General features: G+C 46.5%; 1 protein-coding gene across 4 annotated transcripts in view; it reads left to right on the forward strand.

Annotated features, from left to right (window-relative positions):
- LOC124021704 (developmentally-regulated GTP-binding protein 2) overlaps nucleotides 1-27,731 on the forward strand; it is a 58,466-nt gene that overhangs the window by 1,226 nt on the left and 29,509 nt on the right. For all 4 annotated transcript variants that reach the window (XM_046336820.1, XM_046336818.1, XM_046336819.1 and 1 more), the window contains exons 2-6: nucleotides 2,374-2,479; nucleotides 9,820-9,980; nucleotides 10,935-11,024; nucleotides 26,475-26,535; nucleotides 27,011-27,101. In XM_046336820.1, the coding sequence (XP_046192776.1) occupies nucleotides 2,416-2,479; nucleotides 9,820-9,980; nucleotides 10,935-11,024; nucleotides 26,475-26,535; nucleotides 27,011-27,101 (467 nt within the window). In that variant the 5' untranslated portion in view covers nucleotides 2,374-2,415. The remainder of the gene's footprint in view (nucleotides 1-2,373; nucleotides 2,480-9,819; nucleotides 9,981-10,934; nucleotides 11,025-26,474; nucleotides 26,536-27,010; nucleotides 27,102-27,731) is intronic.

Raw genomic sequence — 27,731 nt, forward strand, 5'->3', positions numbered from 1 at the left:
CCAGTCTGATGTAGTGTCTCTCTCCAGGCAGTAACCAGTCTGATGTGTCTCTCTCCAGACAGTAACCAGTCTGATGTAGTGTCTCTCTCCAGACAGTAACCAGTCTGATGTAGTGTCTCTCTCCAGGCAGTAACCAGTCTGATGTAGTGTCTCTCTCAGGCAGTAACCAGTCTGATGTAGTGTCTCTCTCAGGCAGTAACCAGTCTGATGTGTGTCTCTCTCCAGGCAGTAACCAGTCTGATGTAGTGTCTCTCTCCAGGCAGTAACCAGTCTGATGTAGTGTCTCTCTCCAGGCAGTAACCAGTCTGATGTGTGTCTCTCTCCAGGCAGTAACCAGTCTGATGTAGTGTCTCTTTCCAGGCAGTAACCAGTCTGATGGCTCTCTCCAGGCAGTAACCAGTCTGATGTAGTGTCTCTCTCCAGGCAGTAACCAGTCTGATGTAGTGTCTCTCTCCAGGCAGTAACCAGTCTGATGTAGTGTCTCTCTCCAGACAGTAACCAGTCTGATGTAGTGTCTCTCTCCAGGCAGTAACCAGTCTGATGTAGTGTCTCTCTCCAGGCAGTAACCAGTCTGATGTAGTGTCTCTCTCCAGGCAGTAACCAGTCTGATGTAGTGTCTCTCTCCAGGCAGTAACCAGTCTGATGTCTCTCTCCAGGCAGTAACCAGTCTGATGTAGTGTCTCTCTCCAGGCAGTAACCAGTCTGATGTAGTGTCTCTTTCCAGGCAGTAACCAGTCTGATGTCTCTCTCCAGGCAGTAACCAGTCTGATGTAGTGTCTCTCTCCAGGCAGTAACCAGTCTGATGTCTCTCTCCAGGCAGTAACCAGTCTGATGTCTCTCTCCAGGCAGTAACCAGTCTGATGTCTCTCTCCAGGCAGTAACCAGTCTGATGTCTCTCTCCAGGCAGTAACCAGTCTGATGTAGTGTCTCTCTCCAGGCAGTAACCAGTCTGATGTAGTGTCTCTCTCCAGACAGTAACCAGTCTGATGTAGTGTCTCTCTCCAGGCAGTAACCAGTCTGATGTAGTGTCTCTCTCCAGGCAGTAACCAGTCTGATGTAGTGTCTCTCTCCAGGCAGTAACCAGTCTGATGTAGTGTGTCTCTCCAGGCAGTAACCAGTCTGATGTAGTGTCTCTCTCCAGGCAGTAACCAGTCTGATGTAGTGTCTCTCTCCAGGCAGTAACCAGTCTGATGTGTGTCTCTCTCCAGGCAGTAACCAGTCTGATGTAGTGTCTCTCTCCAGGCAGTAACCAGTCTGATGTAGTGTCTCTTTCCAGGCAGTAACCAGTCTGATGTCTCTCTCCAGGCAGTAACCAGTCTGATGTAGTGTCTCTCTCCAGGCAGTAACCAGTCTGATGTAGTGTCTCTTTCCAGGCAGTAACCAGTCTGATGTCTCTCTCCAGGCAGTAACCAGTCTGATGTAGTGTCTCTCTCCAGGCAGTAACCAGTCTGATGTAGTGTCTCTCTCCAGGCAGTAACCAGTCTGATGTCTCTCTCCAGGCAGTAACCAGTCTGATGTAGTGTCTCTCTCCAGGCAGTAACCAGTCTGATGTCTCTCTCCAGGCAGTAACCAGTCTGATGTAGTGTCTCTCTCCAGGCAGTAACCAGTCTGATGTAGTGTCTCTCTCCAGGCAGTAACCAGTCTGATGTCTCTCTCCAGACAGTAACCAGTCTGATGTAGTATCTCTCTCCAGGCAGTAACCAGTCTGATGTAGTATCTCTCTCCAGGCAGTAACCAGTCTGATGTAGTATCTCTCTCCAGGCAGTAACCAGTCTGATGTAGTATCTCTCTCCAGGCAGTAACCAGTCTGATGTAGTATCTCTCTCCAGGCAGTAACCAGTCTGATGTAGTCTCTCTCTCCAGACAGTAACCAGTCTGATGTCTCTCTCTCTCCAGACAGTAACCAGTCTGATGTAGTGTCTCTCTCCAGACAGTAACCAGTCTGATGTAGTGTCTCTCTCCAGGCAGTAACCAGTCTGATGTAGTGTCTCTCTCCAGGCAGTAACCAGTCTGATGTAGTGTCTCTCTCCAGGCAGTAACCAGTCTGATGTAGTGTCTCTCTCCAGGCAGTAACCAGTCTGATGTAGTGTGTCTCTCTCTCCAGGCAGTAACCAGTCTGATGTAGTGTCTCTCTCCAGGCAGTAACCAGTCTGATGTAGTGTCTCTCTCCAGACAGTAACCAGTCTGATGTAGTGTCTCTCTCCAGACAGTAACCAGTCTGATGTAGTGTCTCTCTCCAGGCAGTAACCAGTCTGATGTCTCTCTCTCTCCAGGCAGTAACCAGTCTGATGTCTCTCTCTCTCCAGACAGTAACCAGTCTGATGTAGTGTCTCTCTCCAGGCAGTAACCAGTCTGATGTCTCTCTCTCTCCAGGCAGTAACCAGACTAGAAGTGTAACCTGCCCACTACGACAACATGGGTATCCTGGAGAAGATAGGAGAGATAGAGAGAGAGATCTCTCGAACACAGAAAAACAAAGGTAAGACAGAGGTGGCCGGCTGGGTTGTGTTTGAGTTTATTTTATTTTTACAGGGACAGTGCACATTAATCAACGTTTCAGTAAAAGTGCCAGTTTTAGCCAGCCGGCTAATTTTCAACCGCAGTCCCTGGGCAGGTTATTAAAAACCATTACAATATAGACAATAGCAACATAGAACAAGCAAGACGTAGCAACATAGGACAAGCAAGACGTAGCATACAGACAGAGCAACATAGGACAAGCAAGATGTAGCATACAGACAGAGCAACATAGAACTAGCAAGACGTAGCATACAGACAGAGCAACATAGAACTAGCAAGACGTAGCATACAGACAGAGCAACATAGAACTAGCAAGACATAGCATACAGACAGAGCAACATAGAACTAGCAAGACGTAGCATACAGACAGAGCAACATAGGACAAGCAAGATGTAGCATACAGACAGAGCAACATAGAACTAGCAAGACGTAGCATACAGACAGAGCAACATAGAACTAGCAAGACGTAGCATACAGACAGAGCAACATAGAACTAGCAAGACGTAGCATACAGACAGAGCAACATAGAACAAGCAAGACGTAGCATACAGACAGAGCAACATAGAACTAGCAAGACATAGCATACAGACAGAGCAACATAGGACAAGCAAGACGTAGCATACAGACAGAGCAACATAGGACAAGCAAGACATAGCATACAGACAGAGCAACATAGAACTAGCAAGACGTAGCATACAGACAGAGCAACATAGGACAAAAAGCAGCAAGACAAAATTCATAAAAGCAACAAAGTGTTTCCACACCACAAGCTACAGACAGCAGACATGGAAAGCTGCAACACACAGCTAGGGACCATGTTCACAAATCTGATTGACCTTTAGCCATGTCTTCAAGCATTTTGTGAAAGTGTTGTCATAAGGTGAATGCACCAATTTGTAAGTCGCTCTGGATAAGAGCGTCTGCTAAATGACTTAAATGTAAATGTAAATGTGTGATATGTGGTGCAGTTATGTGTGTCTGAAGGCAGTGTATTCCAGACATGGGAAGCTCTCACAGAGAAGAGGGATTTACTAAAGGTGCTTTTCCTTAAGGGAACTATACAGTCACCTCTCATGGCAGACCTTGTGGATCTGCTGCCATATGTCTGGGTTTTCTGTTTAACTAAAGTACTGAGTGGAGGGGGAGGCGCCAGGCCGTTTAGGATCACTCTGACACACTGAGTTCTGCCTTCAAGGTATGATTTCATCCATCTCAAGGCATCGGGGGGGGGGGGTGTAAAGTTGAACTTGGACAATTTTAGCTAGCCAGTTCCTCTGTCAGGCCTCTCTAGTGGGGTCTGTCTACCCAGGACATTCCAATCAACTCACAGTGAGAGGGTTAGGGTTAGCACGAATTAGTGTATTTTCATCACACACACCATACCCACACACACCACACACCATACCACACACACCACACCCCATACACCATACCACATCCCATTTATTATGAGAGTGTGAGCACAAATTAGTGTATTTTCGTCATGGATCCCCATTAGCTCAGCTACTCTTCCTGGGGTTTATTATGGATCCCCATTAGCTCAGCTACTCTTCCTGGGGTTTATTATGGATCCCCATTAGCTCAGCTACTCTTCCTGGGGTTTATTAGCTCAGCTACTCTTCCTGGGGTTTATTATGGATCCCCATTAGCTCAGCTACTCTTCCTGGGGTTTATTATGGATCCCCATTAGCTCAGCTACTCTTCCTGGGGTTTATTATGGATCCCCATTAGCTCAGCTACTCTTCCTGGGGTTTATTATGGATCCTCATTAGCTTGGCTACTCTTCCTGGGGTTTATTATGGATCCCCATTAGCTTGGCTACTCTTCCTGGGGTTTATTATGGATCCCCATTAGCTCAGCTACTCTTCCTGGGGTTTATTATGGATCCCCATTAGCTTGGCTACTCTTCCTGGGGTCCAGCAAAATGAAGGCAGTTACACAATTTTAAAAACATTACAATACATTATTTCAGAATTCACTACACACTATGTGTTTGCCCTCAGGCCATGTGTGTGTGTCTGTATAGTAGTGAGTATGTTATTGTGTGTGTGTGTCTGTATAGTAGTGAGTATGTTATTGTGTGTGTGTGTGTCTGTATAGTAGTGAGTATGTTATTGTGTGTGTGTGTGTCTGTATAGTAGTGAGTATGTTATTGTGTGTGTGTGTCTGTATAGTAGTGAGTATGTTATTGTGTGTGTGTGTGTGTGTGTGTGTCTGTATAGTAGTGAGTATGTTATTGTGTGTGTGTGTGTGTGTGTGTGTGTCTGTATAGTAGTGAGTATGTTATTGTGTGTGTGTGTGTGTCTGTATAGTAGTGAGTATGTTATTGTGTGTGTGTGTGTGTCTGTATAGTAGTGAGTATGTTATTGTGTGTGTGTGTGTGTGTGTCTGTATAGTAGTGAGTATGTTATTGTGTGTGTCTGTATAGTAGTGAGTATGTTATTGTGTGTGTCTGTATAGTAGTGAGTATGTTATTGTGTGTGTGTGTGTGTCTGTATAGTAGTGAGTATGTTATTGTGTGTGTCTGTGTGTCTGTATAGTAGTGAGTATGTTATTGTGTGTGTCTATAGTAGTGAGTATGTTATTGTGTGTGTCTGTATAGTAGTGTGAGTGTTATTGTGTGTGTTTCAAATCAAATCAAATTTTATTTGTCACATACACATGGTTAGCAGATGTTAATGCGAGTGTAGCGAAATGCTCTTGTCCTGTGTGTCCCAGTATTTTCCCAGTATTTTCCCCTGTGTGTGTAGCCACCATCTGGTCCTGCTGAAGGCTAAGCTAGCTAAGTCCCAGTATTTTCCCCCTGTGTGTGTAGCCACCATCTGGTCCTGCTGAAGGCTAAGCTAGCTAAGTCCCAGTATTTCCTCCCTGTGTGTGTAGCCACCATCTGGGCCTGCTGAAGGCTAAGCTAGCTAAGTCCCAGTATTTCCCCCCTGTGTGTGTAGCCACAGAGTACCATCTGGTCCTGCTGAAGGCTAAGCTAGCTAAGTCCCAGTATTTCCTCCCTGTGTGTGTAACCACCATCTGGTCCTGCTGAAGGCTAAGCTAGCTAAGTCCCAGTATTTCCCCCTGTGTGTGTAGCCATCATCTGGGCCTGCTGAAGGCTAAGCTAGCTAAGTCCCAGTATTTTCTCCCTGTGTGTGTAGCCACCATCTGGTCCTGCTGAAGGCTAAGCTAGCTAAGTCCCAGTATTTCCCCCTGTGTGTGTAGCCACCATCTGGGCCTGCTGAAGGCTAAGCTAGCTAAGTCCCAGTATTTTCCCCCTGTGTGTGTAGCCACCATCTGGGCCTGCTGAGGGCTAAGATAGCTAAGTCCCAGTATTTTCCTCCTGTGTGTGTAGCCACCATCTGGGCCTGCTGAGGGCTAAGCTAGCTAAGTCCCAGTATTTCCCCCTGTGTGTGTAGCCACCATCTGGGCCTGCTGAAGGCTAAGCTAGCTAAGTCCCAGTATTTCCCCCCTGTGTGTGTAGCCACAGAGTACCATCTGGGCCTGCTGAAGGCTAAGCTAGCTAAGTCCCAGTATTTCCCCCTGTGTGTGTAGCCACCATCTGGGCCTGCTGAAGGCTAAGCTAGCTAAGTCCCAGTATTTTCCCCCTGTGTGTGTAGCCACCATCTGGGCCTGCAGAAGGCTAAGCTAGCTAAGTCCCAGTATTTCCCCCTGTGTGTGTAGCCACCATCTGGTCCTGCTGAAGGCTAAGCTAGCTAAGTCCCAGTATTTTCTCCCTGTGTGTGTAGCCACAGAGTACCATCTGGGCCTGCTGAAGGCTAAGCTAGCTAAGTCCCAGTATTTTACCCCTGTGTGTGTAGCCACCATCTGGGCCTGCTGAAGGCTAAGCTAGCTAAGTCCCAGTATTTCCCCCTGTGTGTGTAGCCACCATCTGGTCCTGCTGAAGGCTAAGCTAGCTAAGTCCCAGTATTTCCCCCTGTGTGTGTAGCCACCATCTGGGCCTGCTGAAGGCTAAGCTAGCTAAGTCCCAGTATTTCCCCCTGTGTGTGTAGCCACAGAGTACCATCTGGTCCTGCTGAAGGCTAAGCTAGCTAAGTCCCAGTATTTTCCCCTGTGTGTGTAGCCACCATCTGGTCCTGCTGAAGGCTAAGCTAGCTAAGTCCCAGTATTTTCCCCCTGTGTGTGTAGCCACCATCTGGTCCTGCTGAAGGCTAAGCTAGCTAAGTCCCAGTATTTCCCCCTGTGTGTGTAGCCACCATCTGGGCCTGCTGAAGGCTAAGCTAGCTAAGTCCCAGTATTTTCCCCCTGTGTGTGTAGCCACCATCTGGGCCTGCTGAGGGCTAAGATAGCTAAGTCCCAGTATTTTCCCCCTGTGTGTGTAGCCACCATCTGGGCCTGCTGAGGGCTAAGCTAGCTAAGTCCCAGTATTTCCCCCTGTGTGTGTAGCCACCATCTGGGCCTGCTGAAGGCTAAGCTAGCTAAGTCCCAGTATTTTCCCCCTGTGTGTGTAGCCACAGAGTACCATCTGGGCCTGCTGAAGGCTAAGCTAGCTAAGTCCCAGTATTTCCCCCTGTGTGTGTAGCCACCATCTGGGCCTGCTGAAGGCTAAGCTAGCTAAGTCCCAGTATTTTACCCCTGTGTGTGTAGCCACCATCTGGGCCTGCAGAAGGCTAAGCTAGCTAAGTCCCAGTATTTCCCCCTGTGTGTGTAGCCACCATCTGGTCCTGCTGAAGGCTAAGCTAGCTAAGTCCCAGTATTTTCTCCCTGTGTGTGTAGCCACAGAGTACCATCTGGGCCTGCTGAAGGCTAAGCTAGCTAAGTCCCAATATTTTACCCCTGTGTGTGTAGCCACCATCTGGGCCTGCTGAAGGCTAAGCTAGCTAAGTCCCAGTATTTCCCCCTGTGTGTGTAGCCACCATCTGGTCCTGCTGAAGGCTAAGCTAGCTAAGTCCCAGTATTTCCCCCTGTGTGTGTAGCCACCATCTGGGCCTGCTGAAGGCTAAGCTAGCTAAGTCCCAGTATTTCCCCCTGTGTGTGTAGCCACAGAGTACCATCTGGTCCTGCTGAAGGCTAAGCTAGCTAAGTCCCAGTATTTTCCCCTGTGTGTGTAGCCACCATCTGGTCCTGCTGAAGGCTAAGCTAGCTAAGTCCCAGTATTTTCCCCCTGTGTGTGTAGCCACCATCTGGTCCTGCTGAAGGCTAAGCTAGCTAAGTCCCAGTATTTCCCCCTGTGTGTGTAGCCACCATCTGGGCCTGCTGAAGGCTAAGATAGCTAAGTCCCAGTATTTTCCCCCTGTGTGTGTAGCCACCATCTGGGCCTGCTGAGGGCTAAGCTAGCTAAGTCCCAGTATTTCCCCCTGTGTGTGTAGCCACAGAGTACCATCTGGGCCTGCTGAAGGCTAAGCTAGCTAAGTCCCAGTATTTCCCCCTGTGTGTGTAGCCACCATCTGGGCCTGCTGAAGGCTAAGTTAGCTAAGTCCCAGTATTTTCCCCCTGTGTGTGTAGCCACCATCTGGGCCTGCTGAGGGCTAAGCTAGCTAAGTCCCAGTATTTTACCCCTGTGTGTGTAGCCACCATCTGGTCCTGCTGAAGGCTAAGCTAGCTAAGTCCCAGTATTTCCCCCTGTGTGTGTATCCACCATCTGGGCCTGCTGAAGGCTAAGCTAGCTAAGTCCCAGTATTTTCCCCCTGTGTGTGTAGCCACCATCTGGGCCTGCTGAGGGCTAAGCTAGCTAAGTCCCAGTATTTTACCCCTGTGTGTGTAGCCACCATCTGGTCCTGCTGAAGGCTAAGCTAGCTAAGTCCCAGTATTTCCCCCTGTGTGTGTAGCCACCATCTGGGCCTGCTGAAGGCTAAGCTAGCTAAGTCCCAGTATTTCCCCCTGTGTGTGTAGCCACAGAGTACCATCTGGTCCTGCTGAAGGCTAAGCTAGCTAAGTCCCAGTATTTTCCCCCTGTGTGTGTAGCCACCATCTGGTCCTGCTGAAGGCTAAGCTAGCTAAGTCCCAGTATTTCCCCCTGTGTGTGTAGCCACCATCTGGTCCTGCTGAAGGCTAAGCTAGCTAAGTCCCAGTATTTCCCCCTGTGTGTGTAGCCACAGAGTACCATCTGGTCCTGCTGAAGGCTAAGTTAGCTAAGTCCCAGTATTTCCCCCTGTGTGTGTAGCCACCATCTGGTCCTGCTGAAGGCTAAGCTAGCTAAGTCCCAGTATTTTCTCCCTGTGTGTGTAGCCACAGAGTACCATCTGGTCCTGCTGAAGGCTAAGCTAGCTAAGTCCCAGTATTTTACCCCTGTGTGTGTAGCCACCATCTGGGCCTGCTGAGGGCTAAGCTAGCTAAGTCCCAGTATTTCCCCCCTGTGTGTGTAGCCACAGAGTACCATCTGGGCCTGCTGAAGGCTAAGCTAGCTAAGTCCCAGTATTTCCCCCTGTGTGTGTAGCCACAAAGTACCATCTGGGCCTGCTGAAGGCTAAGTCCCAGTATTTTCCCCCTGTGTGTGTAGCTACGGAGTACCATCTGGGCCTGCTGAAGGCTAAGCTAGCTAAGTCCCAGTATTTTACCCCTGTGTGTGTAGCTACGGAGTACCATCTGGGCCTGCTGAAGGCTAAGCTAGCTAAGTCCCAGTATTTTACCCCTGTGTGTGTAGCTACGGAGTACCATCTGGGCCTGCTGAAGGCTAAGCTAGCTAAGTCTCAGTATTTTCTCCCTGTGTGTGTAGCCACAGAGTACCATCTGGGCCTGCTGAAGGCTAAGCTAGCTAAGTCCCAGTATTTCCCCCTGTGTGTGTAGCCACAAAGTACCATCTGGGCCTGCTGAAGGCTAAGTCCCAGTATTTTCCCCCTGTGTGTGTAGCTACGGAGTACCATCTGGGCCTGCTGAAGGCTAAGCTAGCTAAGTCCCAGTATTTTACCCCTGTGTGTGTAGCTACGGAGTACCATCTGGGCCTGCTGAAGGCTAAGCTAGCTAAGTCCCAGTATTTTACCCCTGTGTGTGTAGCTACGGAGTACCATCTGGGCCTGCTGAAGGCTAAGCTAGCTAAGTCTCAGTATTTTCTCCCTGTGTGTGTAGCCACAGAGTACCATCTGGGCCTGCTGAAGGCTAAGTTAGCTAAGTCCCAGTATTTTCTCCCTGTGTGTGTAGCCACAGAGTACCATCTGGGCCTGCTGAAGGCTAAGTTAGCTAAGTCCCAGTATTTTCTCCCTGTGTGTGTAGCCACAGAGTACCATCTGGGCCTGCTGAAGGCTAAGCTAGCTAAGTCCCAGTATTTTCTCCCTGTGTGTGTAGCCACAGAGTACCATCTGGGCCTGCTGAAGGCTAAGCTAGCTAAGTCCCAGTATTTTCTCCCTGTGTGTGTAGCCACAGAGTACCATCTGGGCCTGCTGAAGGCTAAGCTAGCGAAGTACCGCGCCCAGCTGCTGGAACCGTCCAAGTCCGCAGGAGCCAAAGGAGAGGGCTTCGATGTCATGAAATCTGGAGACGCACGTGTTGCACTGATTGGCTTCCCCTCTGTCGGAAAGGTCAGACAGGAAACAGACTGAGCACGCTCACAACGTGTCCTCTAGTCCTGTGTGTTAACTCATGTCTCTGTCCTCTAGTCCTGTGTGTTAACCCATGTCTCTGTCCTCTAGTCCTGTGTGTTAACTCATGTCTCTGTCCTCTAGTCCTGTGTGTTAACTCATGTCTCTGTCCTCTAGTCCTGTGTGTTAACCCATGTCTCTGTCTCTGTCCTCTAGTCCTGTGTGTTAACCCATGTCTCTGTCCTCTAGTCCTGTGTGTTAACCCATGTCTCTGTCCTCTAGTCCTGTGTGTTAACTCATGTCTCTGTCCTCTAGTCCTGTGTGTTAACCCATGTCTCTGTCCTCTAGTCCTGTGTGTTAACTCATGTCTCTGTCCTCTAGTCCTGTGTGTTAACCCATGTCTCTGTCCTCTAGTCCTGTGTGTTAACCCATGTCTTTGTCCTCTAGTCCTGTGTGTTAACCCATGTCTCTGTCCTCTAGTCCTGTGTGTTAACCCATGTCTCTGTCTCTGTGCTCTGGTCCTGTGTGTTAACTCATGTCTCTGTCCTCTAGTCCTGTGTGTTAACTCATGTCTCTGTCCTCTAGTCCTGTGTGTTAACTCATGTCTCTGTCCTCTAGTCCTGTGTGTTAACTCATGTCTCTGTCCTCTAGTCCTGTGTGTTAACCCATGTCTCTGTCCTCTAGTCCTGTGTGTTAACCCATGTCTCTGTCCTCTAGTCCTGTGTGTTAACTCATGTCTCTGTCCTCTAGTCCTGTGTGTTAACTCATGTCTCTGTCCTCTAGTCCTGTGTGTTAACTCATGTCTCTGTCCTCTAGTCCTGTGTGTTTACTCATGTCTCTGTCCTCTAGTCCTGTGTGTTAACCCATGTCTCTGTCCTCTAGTCCTGTGTGTTAACCCATGTCTCTGTCCTCTAGTCCTGTGTGTTAACCCATGTCTCTGTCTCTGTCCTCTAGTCCACCTTCCTCAGTCTGATGACAGCAACAGCCAGTGAAGCAGCATCCTATGAGTTCACCACCCTGACCTGTATCCCTGGAGTTATAGAGGTACATCCACCCCAAACCACACCTCATATACCACACCTCATATACCACACCTCATATACCACACCTCATATACCACACCTCATATACCACACCTCATATACCACACCTCATATACCACACCTCATATACCACACCTCATATACCACACCTCATATACCACACCTCATATACCATACCTCATATACCACACCTCATATACCATACCACACACACCATACCACACACACCATATACCATACCACACACACCATATACCATACCACACACACCATATACCATACCACACACACCATATACCATACCACACACACCATATACCATACCACACACACCATATACCACACCACACACACCATACCACACACACCATATACCATACCACACACACCACACACACCATATACCACACCACACACACCATACCACAAATCAAATCAAATCAAATTTATTTATATAGCCCTTCGTACATCAGCTGATATCTCAAAGTGCTGTACAGAAACCCAGCCTAAAACCCCAAACAGCAAACAATGCAGGTGTAAAAGCACGGTGGCTAGGAAAAACTCCCTAGAAAGGCCAAAACCTAGGAAGAAACCTAGAGAGGAACCGGGCTATGTGGGGTGGCCAGTCCTCTTCTGGCTGTGCCGGGTAGAGATTATAACAGAACATGACCAAGATGTTCAAATGTTCATAAATGACCAGCATGGTCAAATAATAATAAGGCAGAACAGTTGAAACTGGAGCAGCAGCACAGTCAGATGGACTGGGGACAGCAAGGAGCCATCATGTCAGGTAGTCCTGGGGCACGGTCCTAGGGCTCAGGTCCTCCGAGAGAGAGAAAGAAAGAGAGAATTAGAGAGAGCATATGTGGGGTGGCCAGTCCTCTTCTGGCTGTGCCAGGTGGAGATTATAACAGAACGTGGCCAAGATGTTCAAATGTTCATAAATGACCAGCATGGTTGAATAATAGTAAGGCAGAACAGTTGAAACTGGAGCAGGAGCATGGCCAGGTGGACTGGGGACAGCAAGGAGTCCTCATGTCAGGTAGTCCTGGGACATGGTCCTAGGGCCCAGGCCAGTTGAAACTGGAGCAGCAGCATGCCCAGGTGGACTGGGGACAGCAAGGAGTCATCATGTCAGGTAGTCCTGGGGCATGGTTCTAGGGCTCAGGTCCTCCGAGAGAGAGAAAGAAAGAGAGAAGGAGAGAATTAGAGAACGCACACTTAGATTTACACAGGACACCGAATAGGACAGGAGAAGTACTCCAGATAAACAAACTGACCCTAGCCCCCCGACACATAAACTACTGCAGCATAAATACTGGAGGCTGAGACAGGAGGGGTCAGGAGACACTGTGGCCCCATCCGAGGACACCCCGGACAGGGCCAAACAGGAAGGATATAACCCCACCCACTTTGCCAAAGCACAGCCCCCACACCACTAGAGGGAAATCTTCAACCACCAACTTACCATCCTGAGACAAGGCCGAGTATAGCCCACAAAGATCTCCGACACGGTACAACCCAAGGGGTGGGGGGGGGAACCCAGACAGGCCGACCACAACAGTGAATCAACCCACCCAGGTGACGCATCCCCCCCCAGGGACGGCACGAGAGAGCCCCAGCAAGCCAGTGACTCAGCCCCCGTAACAGGGTTAGAGGCAGAGAATCCCAGTGGAAAAGGGGAACCGGCCAGGCAGAGACAGCAAGGGCGGTTCGTTGCTCCAGAGCCTTTCCGTTCACCTTCCCACTCCTGGGCCAGACTACACTCAATCATATGACCCACTGAAGAGATGAGTCTTAATAATATAATAATAATAATATATGCCATTTAGCAGACGCTTTTATCCAAAGCGACTTACAGTCATGTGTGCATACATTCTACGATAACAACATTAGACCATTAGACCATAACAACATTAGACCATTAGACCATAACAACATTAGACCATTAAACCATAACAACATTAGACCATTAGACCATAACAGCATTAGACCATAACAACATTAGACCATAACAACATTAGACCATAACAACATTAGACCATAACAACATTAGACCATTAGACCATAACAACATTAGACCATAACAACATTATACCATAACAACATTAGACCATAACAACATTAGACCATAACAACATTAGACCATTAGATCATAACAACATTAGATCATAACAACATTAGACCATTAGACCATAACAACATTAGACCATAACAACATTAGACCATAACAACATTAGACCATTAGACCATAACAACATTAGACCATAACAACATTAGACCATAACAACATTAGATCATAACAACATTAGACCATTAGACCATAACAACATTAGACCATAACAACATTAGACCATAACAACATTAGACCATAACAACATTAGACCATAACAACATTAGACCATAACAACATTAGACCATAACAACATTAGACCATAACAACATTAGATCATAACAACATTAGACCATAACAACATTAGACCATTAGACCATAACAACATTAGACCATTAGACCATAACAACATTAGACCATAACAGCATTAGACCATAACAACATAACAACAAGTCTTCAGTAAAGACTTAAAGGTTGAGACCGAGTTTGCGTCTCTGACATGGGTAGGCAGACCGTTCCATAAAAATGGAGCTCTATAGGAGAAAGCCCTGCCTCCAGCTGTTTGCTTAGAAATTCTAGGGACAATTAGGAGGCCTGCGTCTTGTGACCGTAGCGTACGTGTAGGTATGTACGGCAGGACCAAATCAGAGAGGTAGGTAGGAGCAAGCCCATGTAATGCTTTGTAGGTTAGCAGTAAAACCTTGAAATCAGCCCTTGCTTTGACAGGAAGCCAGTGTAGAGAGGCTAGCACTGGAGTAATATGATCAAATTTTTTGGTTCTAGTCAGGATTCTAGCAGCCGTATTTAGCACTAACTGAAGTTTATTTAGTGCTTTATCCGGGTAGCCGGAAAATAGAGCATTGCAGTAGTCTAACCTAGAAGTGACAAAAGCATGGATTAATTTTTCTGCATCATTTTTGGACAGAAAGTTTCTGATTTTTGCAATGTTACGTAGATGGAAAAAAGCTGTCCTCGAAATGGTCTTGATATGTTCTTCAAAAGAGAGACCACACACACCATATACCATTCCACACACCCCATACCACACACACCATACCATACCACACATCCCATACCATACCACACACCCCATACCATTCCACACACCCCATACCATATACCATACCACACACCCCATACCATATACCATTCCACACACCCCAAATACCATACCACACACCCCAAATACCATACCACACACCCCAAATACCATACCACACACCCCATACCATTCCACACACCCCATACCATATACCATACCACACACCCCATACCATTCCACACACCCCATACCATATACCATTCCACACACCCCATACCATATACCATTCCACACACCCCATACCATTCCACACACCCCATACCATTCCACACACCCCATACCATTCCACACACCCCATACCATACCACACACCCCATACCATATACCATACCACACCCCATACCATATACCATACCACACACCCCATACCATATACCATACCACACATCCCATACCATATACCATACCACACACCCCATACCATATACCATACCACACACCCCATACCATATACCATACCACACACCCCATACCATATACCATACCACACACCCCATACCATACCACACACCCCATACCATACCACACACCCCATACCATACCACACACCCCATACCATATACCATACCACACACCCCATACCATATACCATACCACACACCCCATACCATATACCATACCACACACCCCATACCATTCCACACACCCCATACCATTCCACACACCCCATACCATTCCACACACCCCATACCATTCCACACACCCCATACCATTCCACACACCCCATACCATTCCACACACCCCATACCATTCCACACACCCCATACCATTCCACACACCCCATACCATTCCACACACCCAATCCATATACCATACCACACACCCCATACCATTCCACACACCCAATCCATATACCATTCCACACACCCCATACCATACCACACACCCCATACCATTCCACACACCCCATACCATTCCACACACCCCATACCATACCACACACCCCATACCATACCACACACCCCATACCATTCCACACACCCCATACCATTCCACACACCCCATACCATTCCACACACCCCATACCATACCACACACCCCATACCATATACCATTCCACACACCCCATACCATTCCACACACCCCATACCATTCCACACACCCCATACCATTCCACACACCCCATACCATACCACACACCCCATATACCACATACCATTCCACACACCCCATATACCACATACCACACACCATACCACACCACACCCCCATACCATTCCACACACCCCATACCATATACCATTCTACACACCCCATACCATATACCATTCCACACACCCCCATATACCACATACCATACCACACACACCATACCACACCACACACCCCATACCATTCCACACACCCCATACCATATACCATTCCACACACCCCATACCATATACCATTCCACACACCCATATACCACATACCATACCACACACCCCATACCATACCACACACCCATATACCACATACCATTCCACACACCCCATATACCACATACCACACACACCATACCACACCACACACACCATACCACACCACACACCCCATACCATTCCACACACCCCATACCATATACCATTCCACACACCCCATACCATATACCATTCCACACACCCCATATACCACATACCATACCACACACCCCATACCATACCACACACCCCATATACCACATACCATTCCACACACCCCATATACCACATACCACACACCCCATACCATTCCACACACCCCATACCATATACCATTCCACACACCCCATACCACATACCATACCACACACACCATACCACACCACACACCCCATACCATTCCACACACCCCATACCATATACCATTCCACACACCCCATATACCACATACCATACCACACACCCCATACCATTCCACACACCCCATACCATTCCACACACCCCATACCATACCACACACCCCATATACCACATACCATTCCACACACCCCATATACCACATACCACACACACCATACCACACCACACACCCCATACCATTCCACACACCCCATACCATATACCATTCTACACACCCCATACCATATACCATTCCACACACCCCATATACCACATACCATACCACACACACCATACCACACCACACACCCCATACCATTCCACACACCCCATACCATATACCATTCCACACACCCCATACCATATACCATTCCACACACCCCATATACCACATACCATACCACACACCCCATACCATACCACACACCCCATATACCACATACCATTCCACACACCCCATATACCACATACCACACACACCATACCACACCACACCCCCATACCATTCCACACACCCCATACCATATACCATTCCACACACCCCATACCATATACCATTCCACACACCCCATATACCACATACCATACCACACACCCCATACCATACCACACACCCCATATACCACATACCATTCCACACACCCCATATACCACATACCACACACACCATACCACACCACACACCCCATACCATTCCACACACCCCATACCATATACCATTCCACACACCCCATACCACATACCATACCACACACACCATACCACACCACACACCCCATACCATTCCACACACCCCATACCATATACCATTCCACACACCCCATATACCACATACCATACCACACACCCCATACCATTCCACACACCCCATACCATTCCACACACCCCATACCATATACCATTCCACACACCCCATACCATATACCATTCCACACACCCCATACCATTCCACACACCCCATACCATTCCACACACCCCATACCATATACCATTCCACACACCCCATACCATATACCATTCCACACACCCCATACCATTCCACACACCATATACCATATACCATTCCACACACCCCATACCATATACCATTCCACACACCCCATACCACATACCATACCACACACACCATACCACACCACACACCCCATACCATTCCACACACCCCATACCATATACCATTCCACACACCCCATATACCACATACCATACCACACACCCCATACCATTCCACACACCCCATACCATTCCACACACCCCATACCATATACCATTCCACACACCCCATACCATATACCATTCCACACACCCCATACCATTCCACACACCCCATACCATTCCACACACCCCATACCATATACCATTCCACACACCCCATACCATATACCATTCCACACACCCCCTACCATTCCACACACCATATACCATATACCATTCCACACACCCCATATACCACATACCATACCACACCCCACATACCCCACACCTCACACACCATACCACACCACACACCCCATATACCACACACCATACCACATAACATACACACCCCCACATACCAAACCACACCCCATGTACCCCACACCACACACACACCATACCATATACCACACACCATACCATACCACACACCCCATATACCACACTCCATACCATACCACATAACATACACGCCCCACATACCATACCACACCCCATGTACCCCACACCACACCACACACACCATACCATATACCACACACCATACCATACCACACACCCCATATACCACACCCAATATACCACACACCATACCACACACCCCATATACCACACCCAATATACCACACACCATACCACACACACCATATACCAAACCCAATATACCACACACCATACCATACCACATAACATATACACCACACACCCCATACCACACCACACACCCCATACCATACCACACACCCCATATACCACACCCAATATACCACACACCATACCACATAACATATACACCCCACCCCATACCATACCACACACCCCATATACCACACACCATCCTGCAGTATAATGGAGCCAACATCCAGCTGACAGTAGTGTATAATGACCCATCCTGCAGTATAATGGAGCCAACATCCAGCTGACAGTAGTGTATAATGACCCATCCTGCAGTATAATGGAGCCAACATCCAGCTGACAGTAGTGTATAATGACCCATCCTGCAGTATAATGGAGCCAACATCCAGCTGACAGTAGTGTATAATGACCCATCCTGCAGTATAATGGAGCCAACATCCAGCTGACAGTAGTGTATAATAACCCATCCTGCAGTATAATGGAGCCAACATCCAGCTGACAGTAGTGTATAATAACCCATCCTGCAGTATAATGAAGCCAACATCCAGCTGACAGTAGTGTATAATAACCTATCCTGTTGTCCTGCAGTATAATGGAGCCAACATCCAGCTGACAGTAGTGTATAATAACCCATCCTGTTGTCCTGCAGTATAATGGAGCCAACATCCAGCTGACAGTAGTGTATAATAACCCATCCTGCAGTATAATGGAGCCAACATCCAGCTGACAGTAGTGTATAATAACCCATCCTGTTGTCCTGCAGTATAATGGAGCCAACATCCAGCTGACAGTAGTGTATAATAACCCATCCTGCAGTATAATGGAGCCAACATCCAGCTGACAGTAGTGTATAATAACCCATCCTGCAGTATAATGGAGCCAACATCCAGCTGACAGTAGTGTATAATAACCCATCCTGCAGTATAATGGAGCCAACATCCAGCTGACAGTAGTGTATAATGACCCATCCTGCAGTATAATGGAGCCAACATCCAGCTGACAGTAGTGTATAATAACCCATCCTGCAGTATAATGGAGCCAACATCCAGCTGACAGTAGTGTATAATAACCCATCCTGTTGTCCTGCAGTATAATGGAGCCAACATCCAGCTGACAGTAGTGTATAATAACCCATCCTGTTGTCCTGCAGTATAATGGAGCCAACATCCAGCTGACAGTAGTGTATAATAACCCATCCTGTTGTCCTGCAGTATAATGGAGCCAACATCCAGCTGACAGTAGTGTATAATAACCCATCCTGTTATCCTGCAGTATAATGGAGCCAACATCCAGCTGACAGTAGTGTATAATGACCCATCCTGTTGTCCTGCAGTATAATGGAGCCAACATCCAGCTGACAGTAGTGTATAATAACCCATCCTGTTGTCCTGCAGTATAATGGAGCCAACATCCAGCTGACAGTAGTGTATAATAACCCATCCTGCAGTATAATGGAGCCAACATCCAGCTGACAGTAGTGTATAATAACCCATCCTGTTGTCCTGGAGTATAATGGAGCCAACATCCAGCTGACAGTAGTGTATAATAACCCTTCCTGTTGTCCTGCAGTATAATGGAGCCAACATCCAGCTGACAGTAGTGTATAATGACCCATCCTGTTGTCCTGCAGTATAATGGAGCCAACATCCAGCTGACAGTAGTGTATAATAACCCATCCTGTTGTCCTGCAGTATAATGGAGCCAACATCCAGCTGACAGTAGTGTATAATAACCCATCCTGCAGTATAATGGAGCCAACATCCAGCTGACAGTAGTGTATAATAACCCATCCTGTTGTCCTGCAGTATAATGGAGCCAACATCCAGCTGACAGTAGTGTATAATAACCCATCCTGTTGTCCTGCAGTATAATGGAGCCAACATCCAGCTGACAGTAGTGTATAATAACCCATCCTGTTGTCCTGCAGTATAATGGAGCCAACATCCAGCTGACAGTAGTGTATAATAACCCATCCTGTTGTCCTGCAGTATAATGGAGCCAACATCCAGCTGACAGTAGTGTATAATAACCCATCCTGTTGTCCTGCAGTATAATGGAGCCAACATCCAGCTGACAGTAGTGTATAATGACCCATCCTGCAGTATAATGGAGCCAACATCCAGCTGACAGTAGTGTATAATAACCCATCCTGCAGTATAATGGAGCCAACATCCAGCTGACAGTAGTGTATAATAACCCATCCTGCAGTATAATGGAGCCAACATCCAGCTGACAGTAGTGTATAATAACCCTTCCTGTTGTCCTGCAGTATAATGGAGCCAACATCCAGCTGACAGTAGTGTATAATGACCCATCCTGTTGTCCTGCAGTATAATGGAGCCAACATCCAGCTGACAGTAGTGTATAATAACCCATCCTGTTGTCCTGCAGTATAATGGAGCCAACATCCAGCTGACAGTAGTGTATAATGACCCATCCTGCAGTATAATGGAGCCAACATCCAGCTGACAGTAGTGTATAATAACCCATCCTGCAGTATAATGGAGCCAACATCCAGCTGACAGTAGTGTATAATGACCCATCCTGCAGTATAATGGAGCCAACATCCAGCTGACAGTAGTGTATAATAACCCATCCTGTTGTCCTGCAGTATAATGGAGCCAACATCCAGCTGACAGTAGTGTATAATGACCCATCCTGTTGTCCTGCAGTATAATGGAGCCAACATCCAGCTGACAGTAGTGTATAATAACCCATCCTGTTGTCCTGCAGTATAATGGAGCCAACATCCAGCTGACAGTAGTGTATAATAACCCATCCTGCAGTATAATGGAGCCAACATCCAGCTGACAGTAGTGTATAATAACCCATCCTGCAGTATAATGGAGCCAACATCCAGCTGACAGTAGTGTATAATAACCCATCCTGTTGTCCTGCAGTATAATGGAGCCAACATCCAGCTGACAGTAGTGTATAATAACCCATCCTGTTGTCCTGCAGTATAATGGAGCCAACATCCAGCTGACAGTAGTGTATAATAACCCATCCTGTTGTCCTGCAGTATAATGGAGCCAACATCCAGCTGACAGTAGTGTATAATAACCCATCCTGTTGTCCTGCAGTATAATGGAGCCAACATCCAGCTGACAGTAGTGTATAATGACCCATCCTGCAGTATAATGGAGCCAACATCCAGCTGACAGTAGTGTATAATAACCCATCCTGCAGTATAATGGAGCCAACATCCAGCTGACAGTAGTGTATAATAACCCATCCTGCAGTATAATGAAGCCAACATCCAGCTGACAGTAGTGTATAATAACCTATCCTGTTGTCCTGCAGTATAATGGAGCCAACATCCAGCTGACAGTAGTGTATAATAACCCATCCTGCAGTATAATGGAGCCAACATCCAGCTGACAGTAGTGTATAATAACCCATCCTGCAGTATAATGGAGCCAACATCCAGCTGACAGTAGTGTATAATGACCCATCCTGCAGTATAATGGAGCCAACATCCAGCTGACAGTAGTGTATAATGACCCATCCTGCAGTATAATGGAGCCAACATCCAGCTGACAGTAGTGTATAATAACCCATCCTGCAGTATAATGGAGCCAACATCCAGCTGACAGTAGTGTATAATGACCCATCCTGTTGTCCTGCAGTACAATGGAGCCAACATCCAGCTGACAGTAGTGTATAATGACCCATCCTGTTGTCCTGCAGTATAATGGAGCCAACATCCAGCTGACAGTAGTGTATAATAACCCATCCTGCAGTATAATGGAGCCAACATCCAGCTGACAGTAGTGTATAATAACCCATCCTGTTGTCCTGCAGTATAATGGAGCCAACATCCAGCTGACAGTAGTGTATAATGACCCATCCTGTTGTCCTGCAGTATAATGGAGCCAACATCCAGCTGACAGTAGTGTATAATAACCCATCCTGTTGTCCTGCAGTATAATGGAGCCAACATCCAGCTGACAGTAGTGTATAATAACCCATCCTGTTGTCCTGCAGTATAATGGAGCCAACATCCAGCTGACAGTAGTGTTTAATGACCCATCCTGCAGTATAATGGAGCCAACATCCAGCTGACAGTAGTGTATAATAACCCATCCTGCAGTATAATGGAGCCAACATCCAGCTGACAGTAGTGTATAATAACCCATCCTGTTGTCCTGCAGTATAATGGAGCCAACATCCAGCTGACAGTAGTGTATAATAACCCATCCTGCAGTATAATGGAGCCAACATCCAGCTGACAGTAGTATATAATAACCCATCCTGCAGTATAATGGATCCAACATCCAGCTGACAGTAGTGTATAATAACCCATCCTGTTGTCCTGCAGTATAATGGAGCCAACATCCAGCTGACAGTAGTGTATAATAACCCATCCTGCAGTATAATGGAGTCAACATCCAGCTGACAGTAGTGTATAATAACCCATCCTGCAGTATAATGGAGCCAACATCCAGCTGACAGTAGTGTATAATAACCCATCCTGCAGTATAATGGAGCCAACATCCAGCTGACAGTAGTGTATAATAACCCATCCTGCAGTATAATGGAGCCAACATCCAGCTGACAGTAGTGCATAATGACCCATCCTGTTGTCCTGCAGTATAATGGAGCCAACATCCAGCTGACAGTAGTGTATAATAACCCATCCTGCAGTATAATGGAGCCAACATCCAGCTGACAGTAGTGTATAATAACCCATCCTGTTGTCCTGCAGTATAATGGAGCCAACATCCAGCTGACAGTAGTGTATAATAACCCATCCTGCAGTATAATGGAGCCAACATCCAGCTGACAGTAGTGTATAATAACCCATCCTGCAGTATAATGGAGCCAACATCCAGCTGACAGTAGTGTATAATAACCCATCATGCAGTATAATGGAGCCAACATCCAGCTGACAGCAGTGTATAATGACCCATCCTGTTGTCCTGCAGTATAATGGAGCCAACATCCAGCTGACAGTAGTGTATAATAACCCATCCTGTTGTCCTGCAGTATAATGGAGCCAACATCCAGCTGACAGTAGTGTATAATAACCCATCCTGCAGTATAATGGAGCCAACATCCAGCTGACAGTAATGTATAATGACCCATCCTGTTGTCCTGCAGTATAATGGAGCCAACATCCAGCTGACAGTAATGTATAATGACCCATCCTGTTGTCCTGCAGTATAATGGAGCCAACATCCAGCTGACAGTAGTGTATAATGACCCATCCTGCAGTATAATGGAGCCAACATCCAGCTGACAGTAGTGTATAATAACCCATCCTGTTGTCCTGCAGTATAATGGAGCCAACATCCAGCTGACAGTAGTGTATAATAACCCATCCTGTTGTCCTGCAGTATAATGGAGCCAACATCCAGCTGACAGTAGTGTATAATGACCCATCCTGCAGTATAATGGAGCCAACATCCAGCTGACAGTAGTGTATAATAACCCATCCTGTTGTCCTGCAGTATAATGGAGCCAACATCCAGCTGACAGTAGTGTATAATGACCCATCCTGCAGTATAATGGAGCCAACATCCAGCTGACAGTAGTGTATAATAACCCTTCCTGTTGTCCTGCAGTATAATGGAGCCAACATCCAGCTGACAGTAGTGTATAATAACCCATCCTGTTGTCCTGCAGTATAATGGAGCCAACATCCAGCTGACAGTAGTGTATAATAACCCATCCTGCAGTATAATGGAGCCAACATCCAGCTGACAGTAATGTATAATGACCCATCCTGCAGTATAATGGAGCCAACATCCAGCTGACAGTAGTGTATAATAACCCATCCTGCAGTATAATGGAGCCAACATCCAGCTGACAGTAGTGTATAATAACCCATCCTGCAGTATAATGGAGCCAACATCCAGCTGACAGTAGTGTATAATAACCCATCCTGCAGTATAATGGAGCCAACATCCAGCTGACAGTAGTGTATAATAACCCATCCTGCAGTATAATGGAGCCAACATCCAGCTGACAGTAGTTATAATAACCCATCCTGTTGTCCTGCAGTATAATGGAGCCAACATCCAGCTGACAGTAGTGTATAATAACCCATCCTGCAGTATAATGGAGCCAACATTCAGCTGACAGTAGTGTATAATAACCCATCCTGTTGTCCTGCAGTATAATGGAGCCAACATCCAGCTGACAGTAGTATATAATAACCCATCCTGTTGTCCTGCAGTATAATGGAGCCAACATCCAGCTGACAGTAGTGTATAATAACCCATCCTGTTGTCCTGCAGTATAATGGAGCCAACATCCAGCTGACAGTAGTGTATAATGACCCATCCTGCAGTATAATGGAGCCAACATCCAGCTGACAGTAGTGTATAATAACCCATCCTGCAGTATAATGGAGCCAACATCCAGCTGACAGTAGTGTATAATAACCCATCCTGCAGTATAATGGAGCCAACATCCAGCTGACAGTAGTGTATAATAACCCATCCTGTTGTCCTGCAGTATAATGGAGCCAACATCCAGCTGACAGTAGTGTATAATGACCCATCCTGCAGTATAATGGAGCCAACATCCAGCTGACAGTAGTGTATAATAACCCATCCTGTTGTCCTGCAGTATAATGGAGCCAACATCCAGCTGACAGTAGTGTATAATAACCCATCCTGCAGTATAATGGAGCCAACATCCAGCTGACAGTAGTGTATAATAACCCATCCTGTTGTCCTGCAGTATAATGGAGCCAACATCCAGCTGACAGTAGTGTATAATAACCCATCCTGTTGTCCTGCAGTATAATGGAGCCAACATCCAGCTGACAGTAGTGTATAATAACCCATCCTGTTGTCCTGCAGTATAATGGAGCCAACATCCAGCTGACAGTAGTGTATAATAACCCATCCTGCAGTATAATGGAGCCAACATCCAGCTGACAGTAGTGTATAATAACCCATCCTGTTGTCCTGCAGTATAATGGAGCCAACATCCAGCTGACAGTAGTATATAATAACCCATCCTGCAGTATAATGGAGCCAACATCCAGCTGACAGTAGTGTATAATAACCCATCCTGCAGTATAATGGAGCCAACATCCAGCTGACAGTAGTGTATAATAACCCATCCTGCAGTATAATGGAGCCAACATCCAGCTGACAGTAGTGTATAATGACCCATCCTGTTGTCCTGCAGTATAATGGAGCCAACATCCAGCTGACAGTAGTGTATAATAACCCATCCTGTTGTCCTGCAGTATAATGGAGCCAACATCCAGCTGACAGTAGTGTATAATAACCCATCCTGTTGTCCTGCAGTATAATGGAGCCAACATCCAGCTGACAGTAGTGTATAATAACCCATCCTGTTGTCCTGCAGTATAATGGAGCCAACATCCAGCTGACAGTAGTGTATAATAACCCATCCTGTTGTCCTGCAGTATAATGGAGCCAACATCCAGCTGACAGTAGTGTATAATGACCCATCCTGCAGTATAATGGAGCCAACATCCAGCTGACAGTAGTGTATAATAACCCATCCTGCAGTATAATGGAGCCAACATCCAGCTGACAGTAGTGTATAATGACCCATCCTGTTGTCCTGCAGTATAATGGAGCCAACATCCAGCTGACAGTAGTGTATAATAACCCATCCTGCAGTATAATGGAGCCAACATCCAGCTGACAGTAGTGTATAATGACCCATCCTGCAGTATAATGGAGCCAACATCCAGCTGACAGTAGTGTATAATAACCCATCCTGCAGTATAATGGAGCCAACATCCAGCTGACAGTAGTGTATAATGACCCATCCTGCAGTATAATGGAGCCAACATCCAGCTGACAGTAGTGTATAATAACCCATCCTGCAGTATAATGGAGCCAACATCCAGCTGACAGTAGTGTATAATAACCCATCCTGCAGTATAATGGAGCCAACATCCAGCTGACAGTAGTGTATAATAACCCATCCTGCAGTATAATGGAGCCAACATCCAGCTGACAGTAGTGTATAATAACCCATCCTGCAGTATAATGGAGCCAACATCCAGCTGACAGTAATGTATAATAACCCATCATGCAGTATAATGGAGCCAACATCCAGCTGACAGTAGTGTATAATAACCCATCCTGTTGTCCTGCAGTATAATGGAGCCAACATCCAGCTGACAGTAGTGTATAATGACCCATCCTGCAGTATAATGGAGCCAACATCCAGCTGACAGTAGTGTATAATAACCCATCCTGTTGTCCTGCAGTATAATGGAGCCAACATCCAGCTGACAGTAGTGTATAATGACCCATCCTGCAGTATAATGGAGCCAACATCCAGCTGACAGTAGTGTATAATGACCCATCCTGCAGTATAATGGAGCCAACATCCAGCTGACAGTAGTGTATAATAACCCATCCTGCAGTATAATGGAGCCAACATCCAGCTGACAGTAGTGTATAATAACCCTTCCTGTTGTCCTGCAGTATAATGGAGCCAACATCCAGCTGACAGTAGTGTATAATGACCCATCCTGTTGTCCTGCAGTATAATGGAGCCAACATCCAGCTGACAGTAGTGTATAATGACCCATCCTGCAGTATAATGGAGCCAACATCCAGCTGACAGTAGTGTATAATAACCCATCCTGTTGTCCTGCAGTATAATGGAGCCAACATCCAGCTGCTGGATCTGCCAGGAATCATAGAAGGAGCTTCCCAAGGTACAGTAACTGGTTACCGTGATGGTTGTCTACTGTAGAGGGGGTTGCTGCCACGTTCAGTAGCCAAACGATGTTGAACGTTGCAGAGACTGATGACACAAGTTAATATAGAGCACTGTGTTATCTCTGAGCTATTAATATAGAGCACTGTGTTATCTCTGAGCTATTAATAAAGAGCACTGTGTTATCTCTGAGCTATTAATATAGAGCACTGTGTTATAGAGCACTGTGTTATCTCTGAGCTATTTATATAGAGCACTGTGTTATCTCTGAGCTATTAATATAGAGCACTGTGTTATCTCTGGGCTATTAATATAGAGCACTGTGTTATAGAGCACGGTGTTATCTCTGGGCTATTAATGTAGAGCACTGTATTCTCTCTGAGCTATTAATATAGAGGCCTTTTATGATTGGATGATGATTTGAACTCTTTGTTGTGATTGGGTGACCTCTGACCTGTGTGTGTGTTTCGTAGGTAAGGGTCGAGGTCGGCAGGTCATTGCTGTTGCCAGGACAGCAGACGTGGTCATCATGATGCTGGACGCCACCAAGGGAGACGTACAGAGGTGTGTGTTGTGTTGTTAGTACTAGCAGCTAGTAAGTTAGTGTGTTCTGTTCTTAGTACTAGCAGCTAGTTAGTTAGTGTGTTCTGTTCTTAGTACTAGCAGCTAGTTAGTTAGTGTGTTCTGTTCTTAGTACTAGCAGCTAGTTAGTTAGTGTGTTCTGTTCTTAGTACTAGCAGCTAGTTAGTTAGTGTGTTCTGTTCTTAGTACTAGCAGCTAGTTAGTTAGTGTGTTCTGTTCTTAGTACTAGCAGCTAGTTAGTTAGTGTGTTCTGTTCTTAGTACTAGCAGCTAGTTAGTTAGTGTGTTCTGTTCTTAGTACTAGCAGCTAGTTAGTTAGTGTGTTTTGTTGTTAGTACTAGCAGCTAGTTAGTTAGTGTGTTCTGTTGTTAGTACTAGCAGCTAGTTAGTGTGTTCTGTTCTTAGTACTAGCAGCTAGTTAGTTAGTGTGTTCTGTTCTTAGTACTAGCAGCTAGTTAGTTAGTGTGTTCTGTTCTTAGTACTAGCATCTAGTTAGTTAGTATGTTCTGTTCTTAGTACTAGCAGCTAGTTAGTTAGTGTGTTCTGTTCTTAGTACTAGCAGCTAGTAAGTTAGTGTGTTGTGTTGTTAGTACTAGCAGCTAGTTAGTTAGTG

The sequence above is a fragment of the Oncorhynchus gorbuscha genome, unplaced genomic scaffold (assembly GCF_021184085.1).
Source record: "Oncorhynchus gorbuscha isolate QuinsamMale2020 ecotype Even-year unplaced genomic scaffold, OgorEven_v1.0 Un_scaffold_1174, whole genome shotgun sequence".
NCBI lineage: Eukaryota > Metazoa > Chordata > Actinopteri > Salmoniformes > Salmonidae > Oncorhynchus > Oncorhynchus gorbuscha.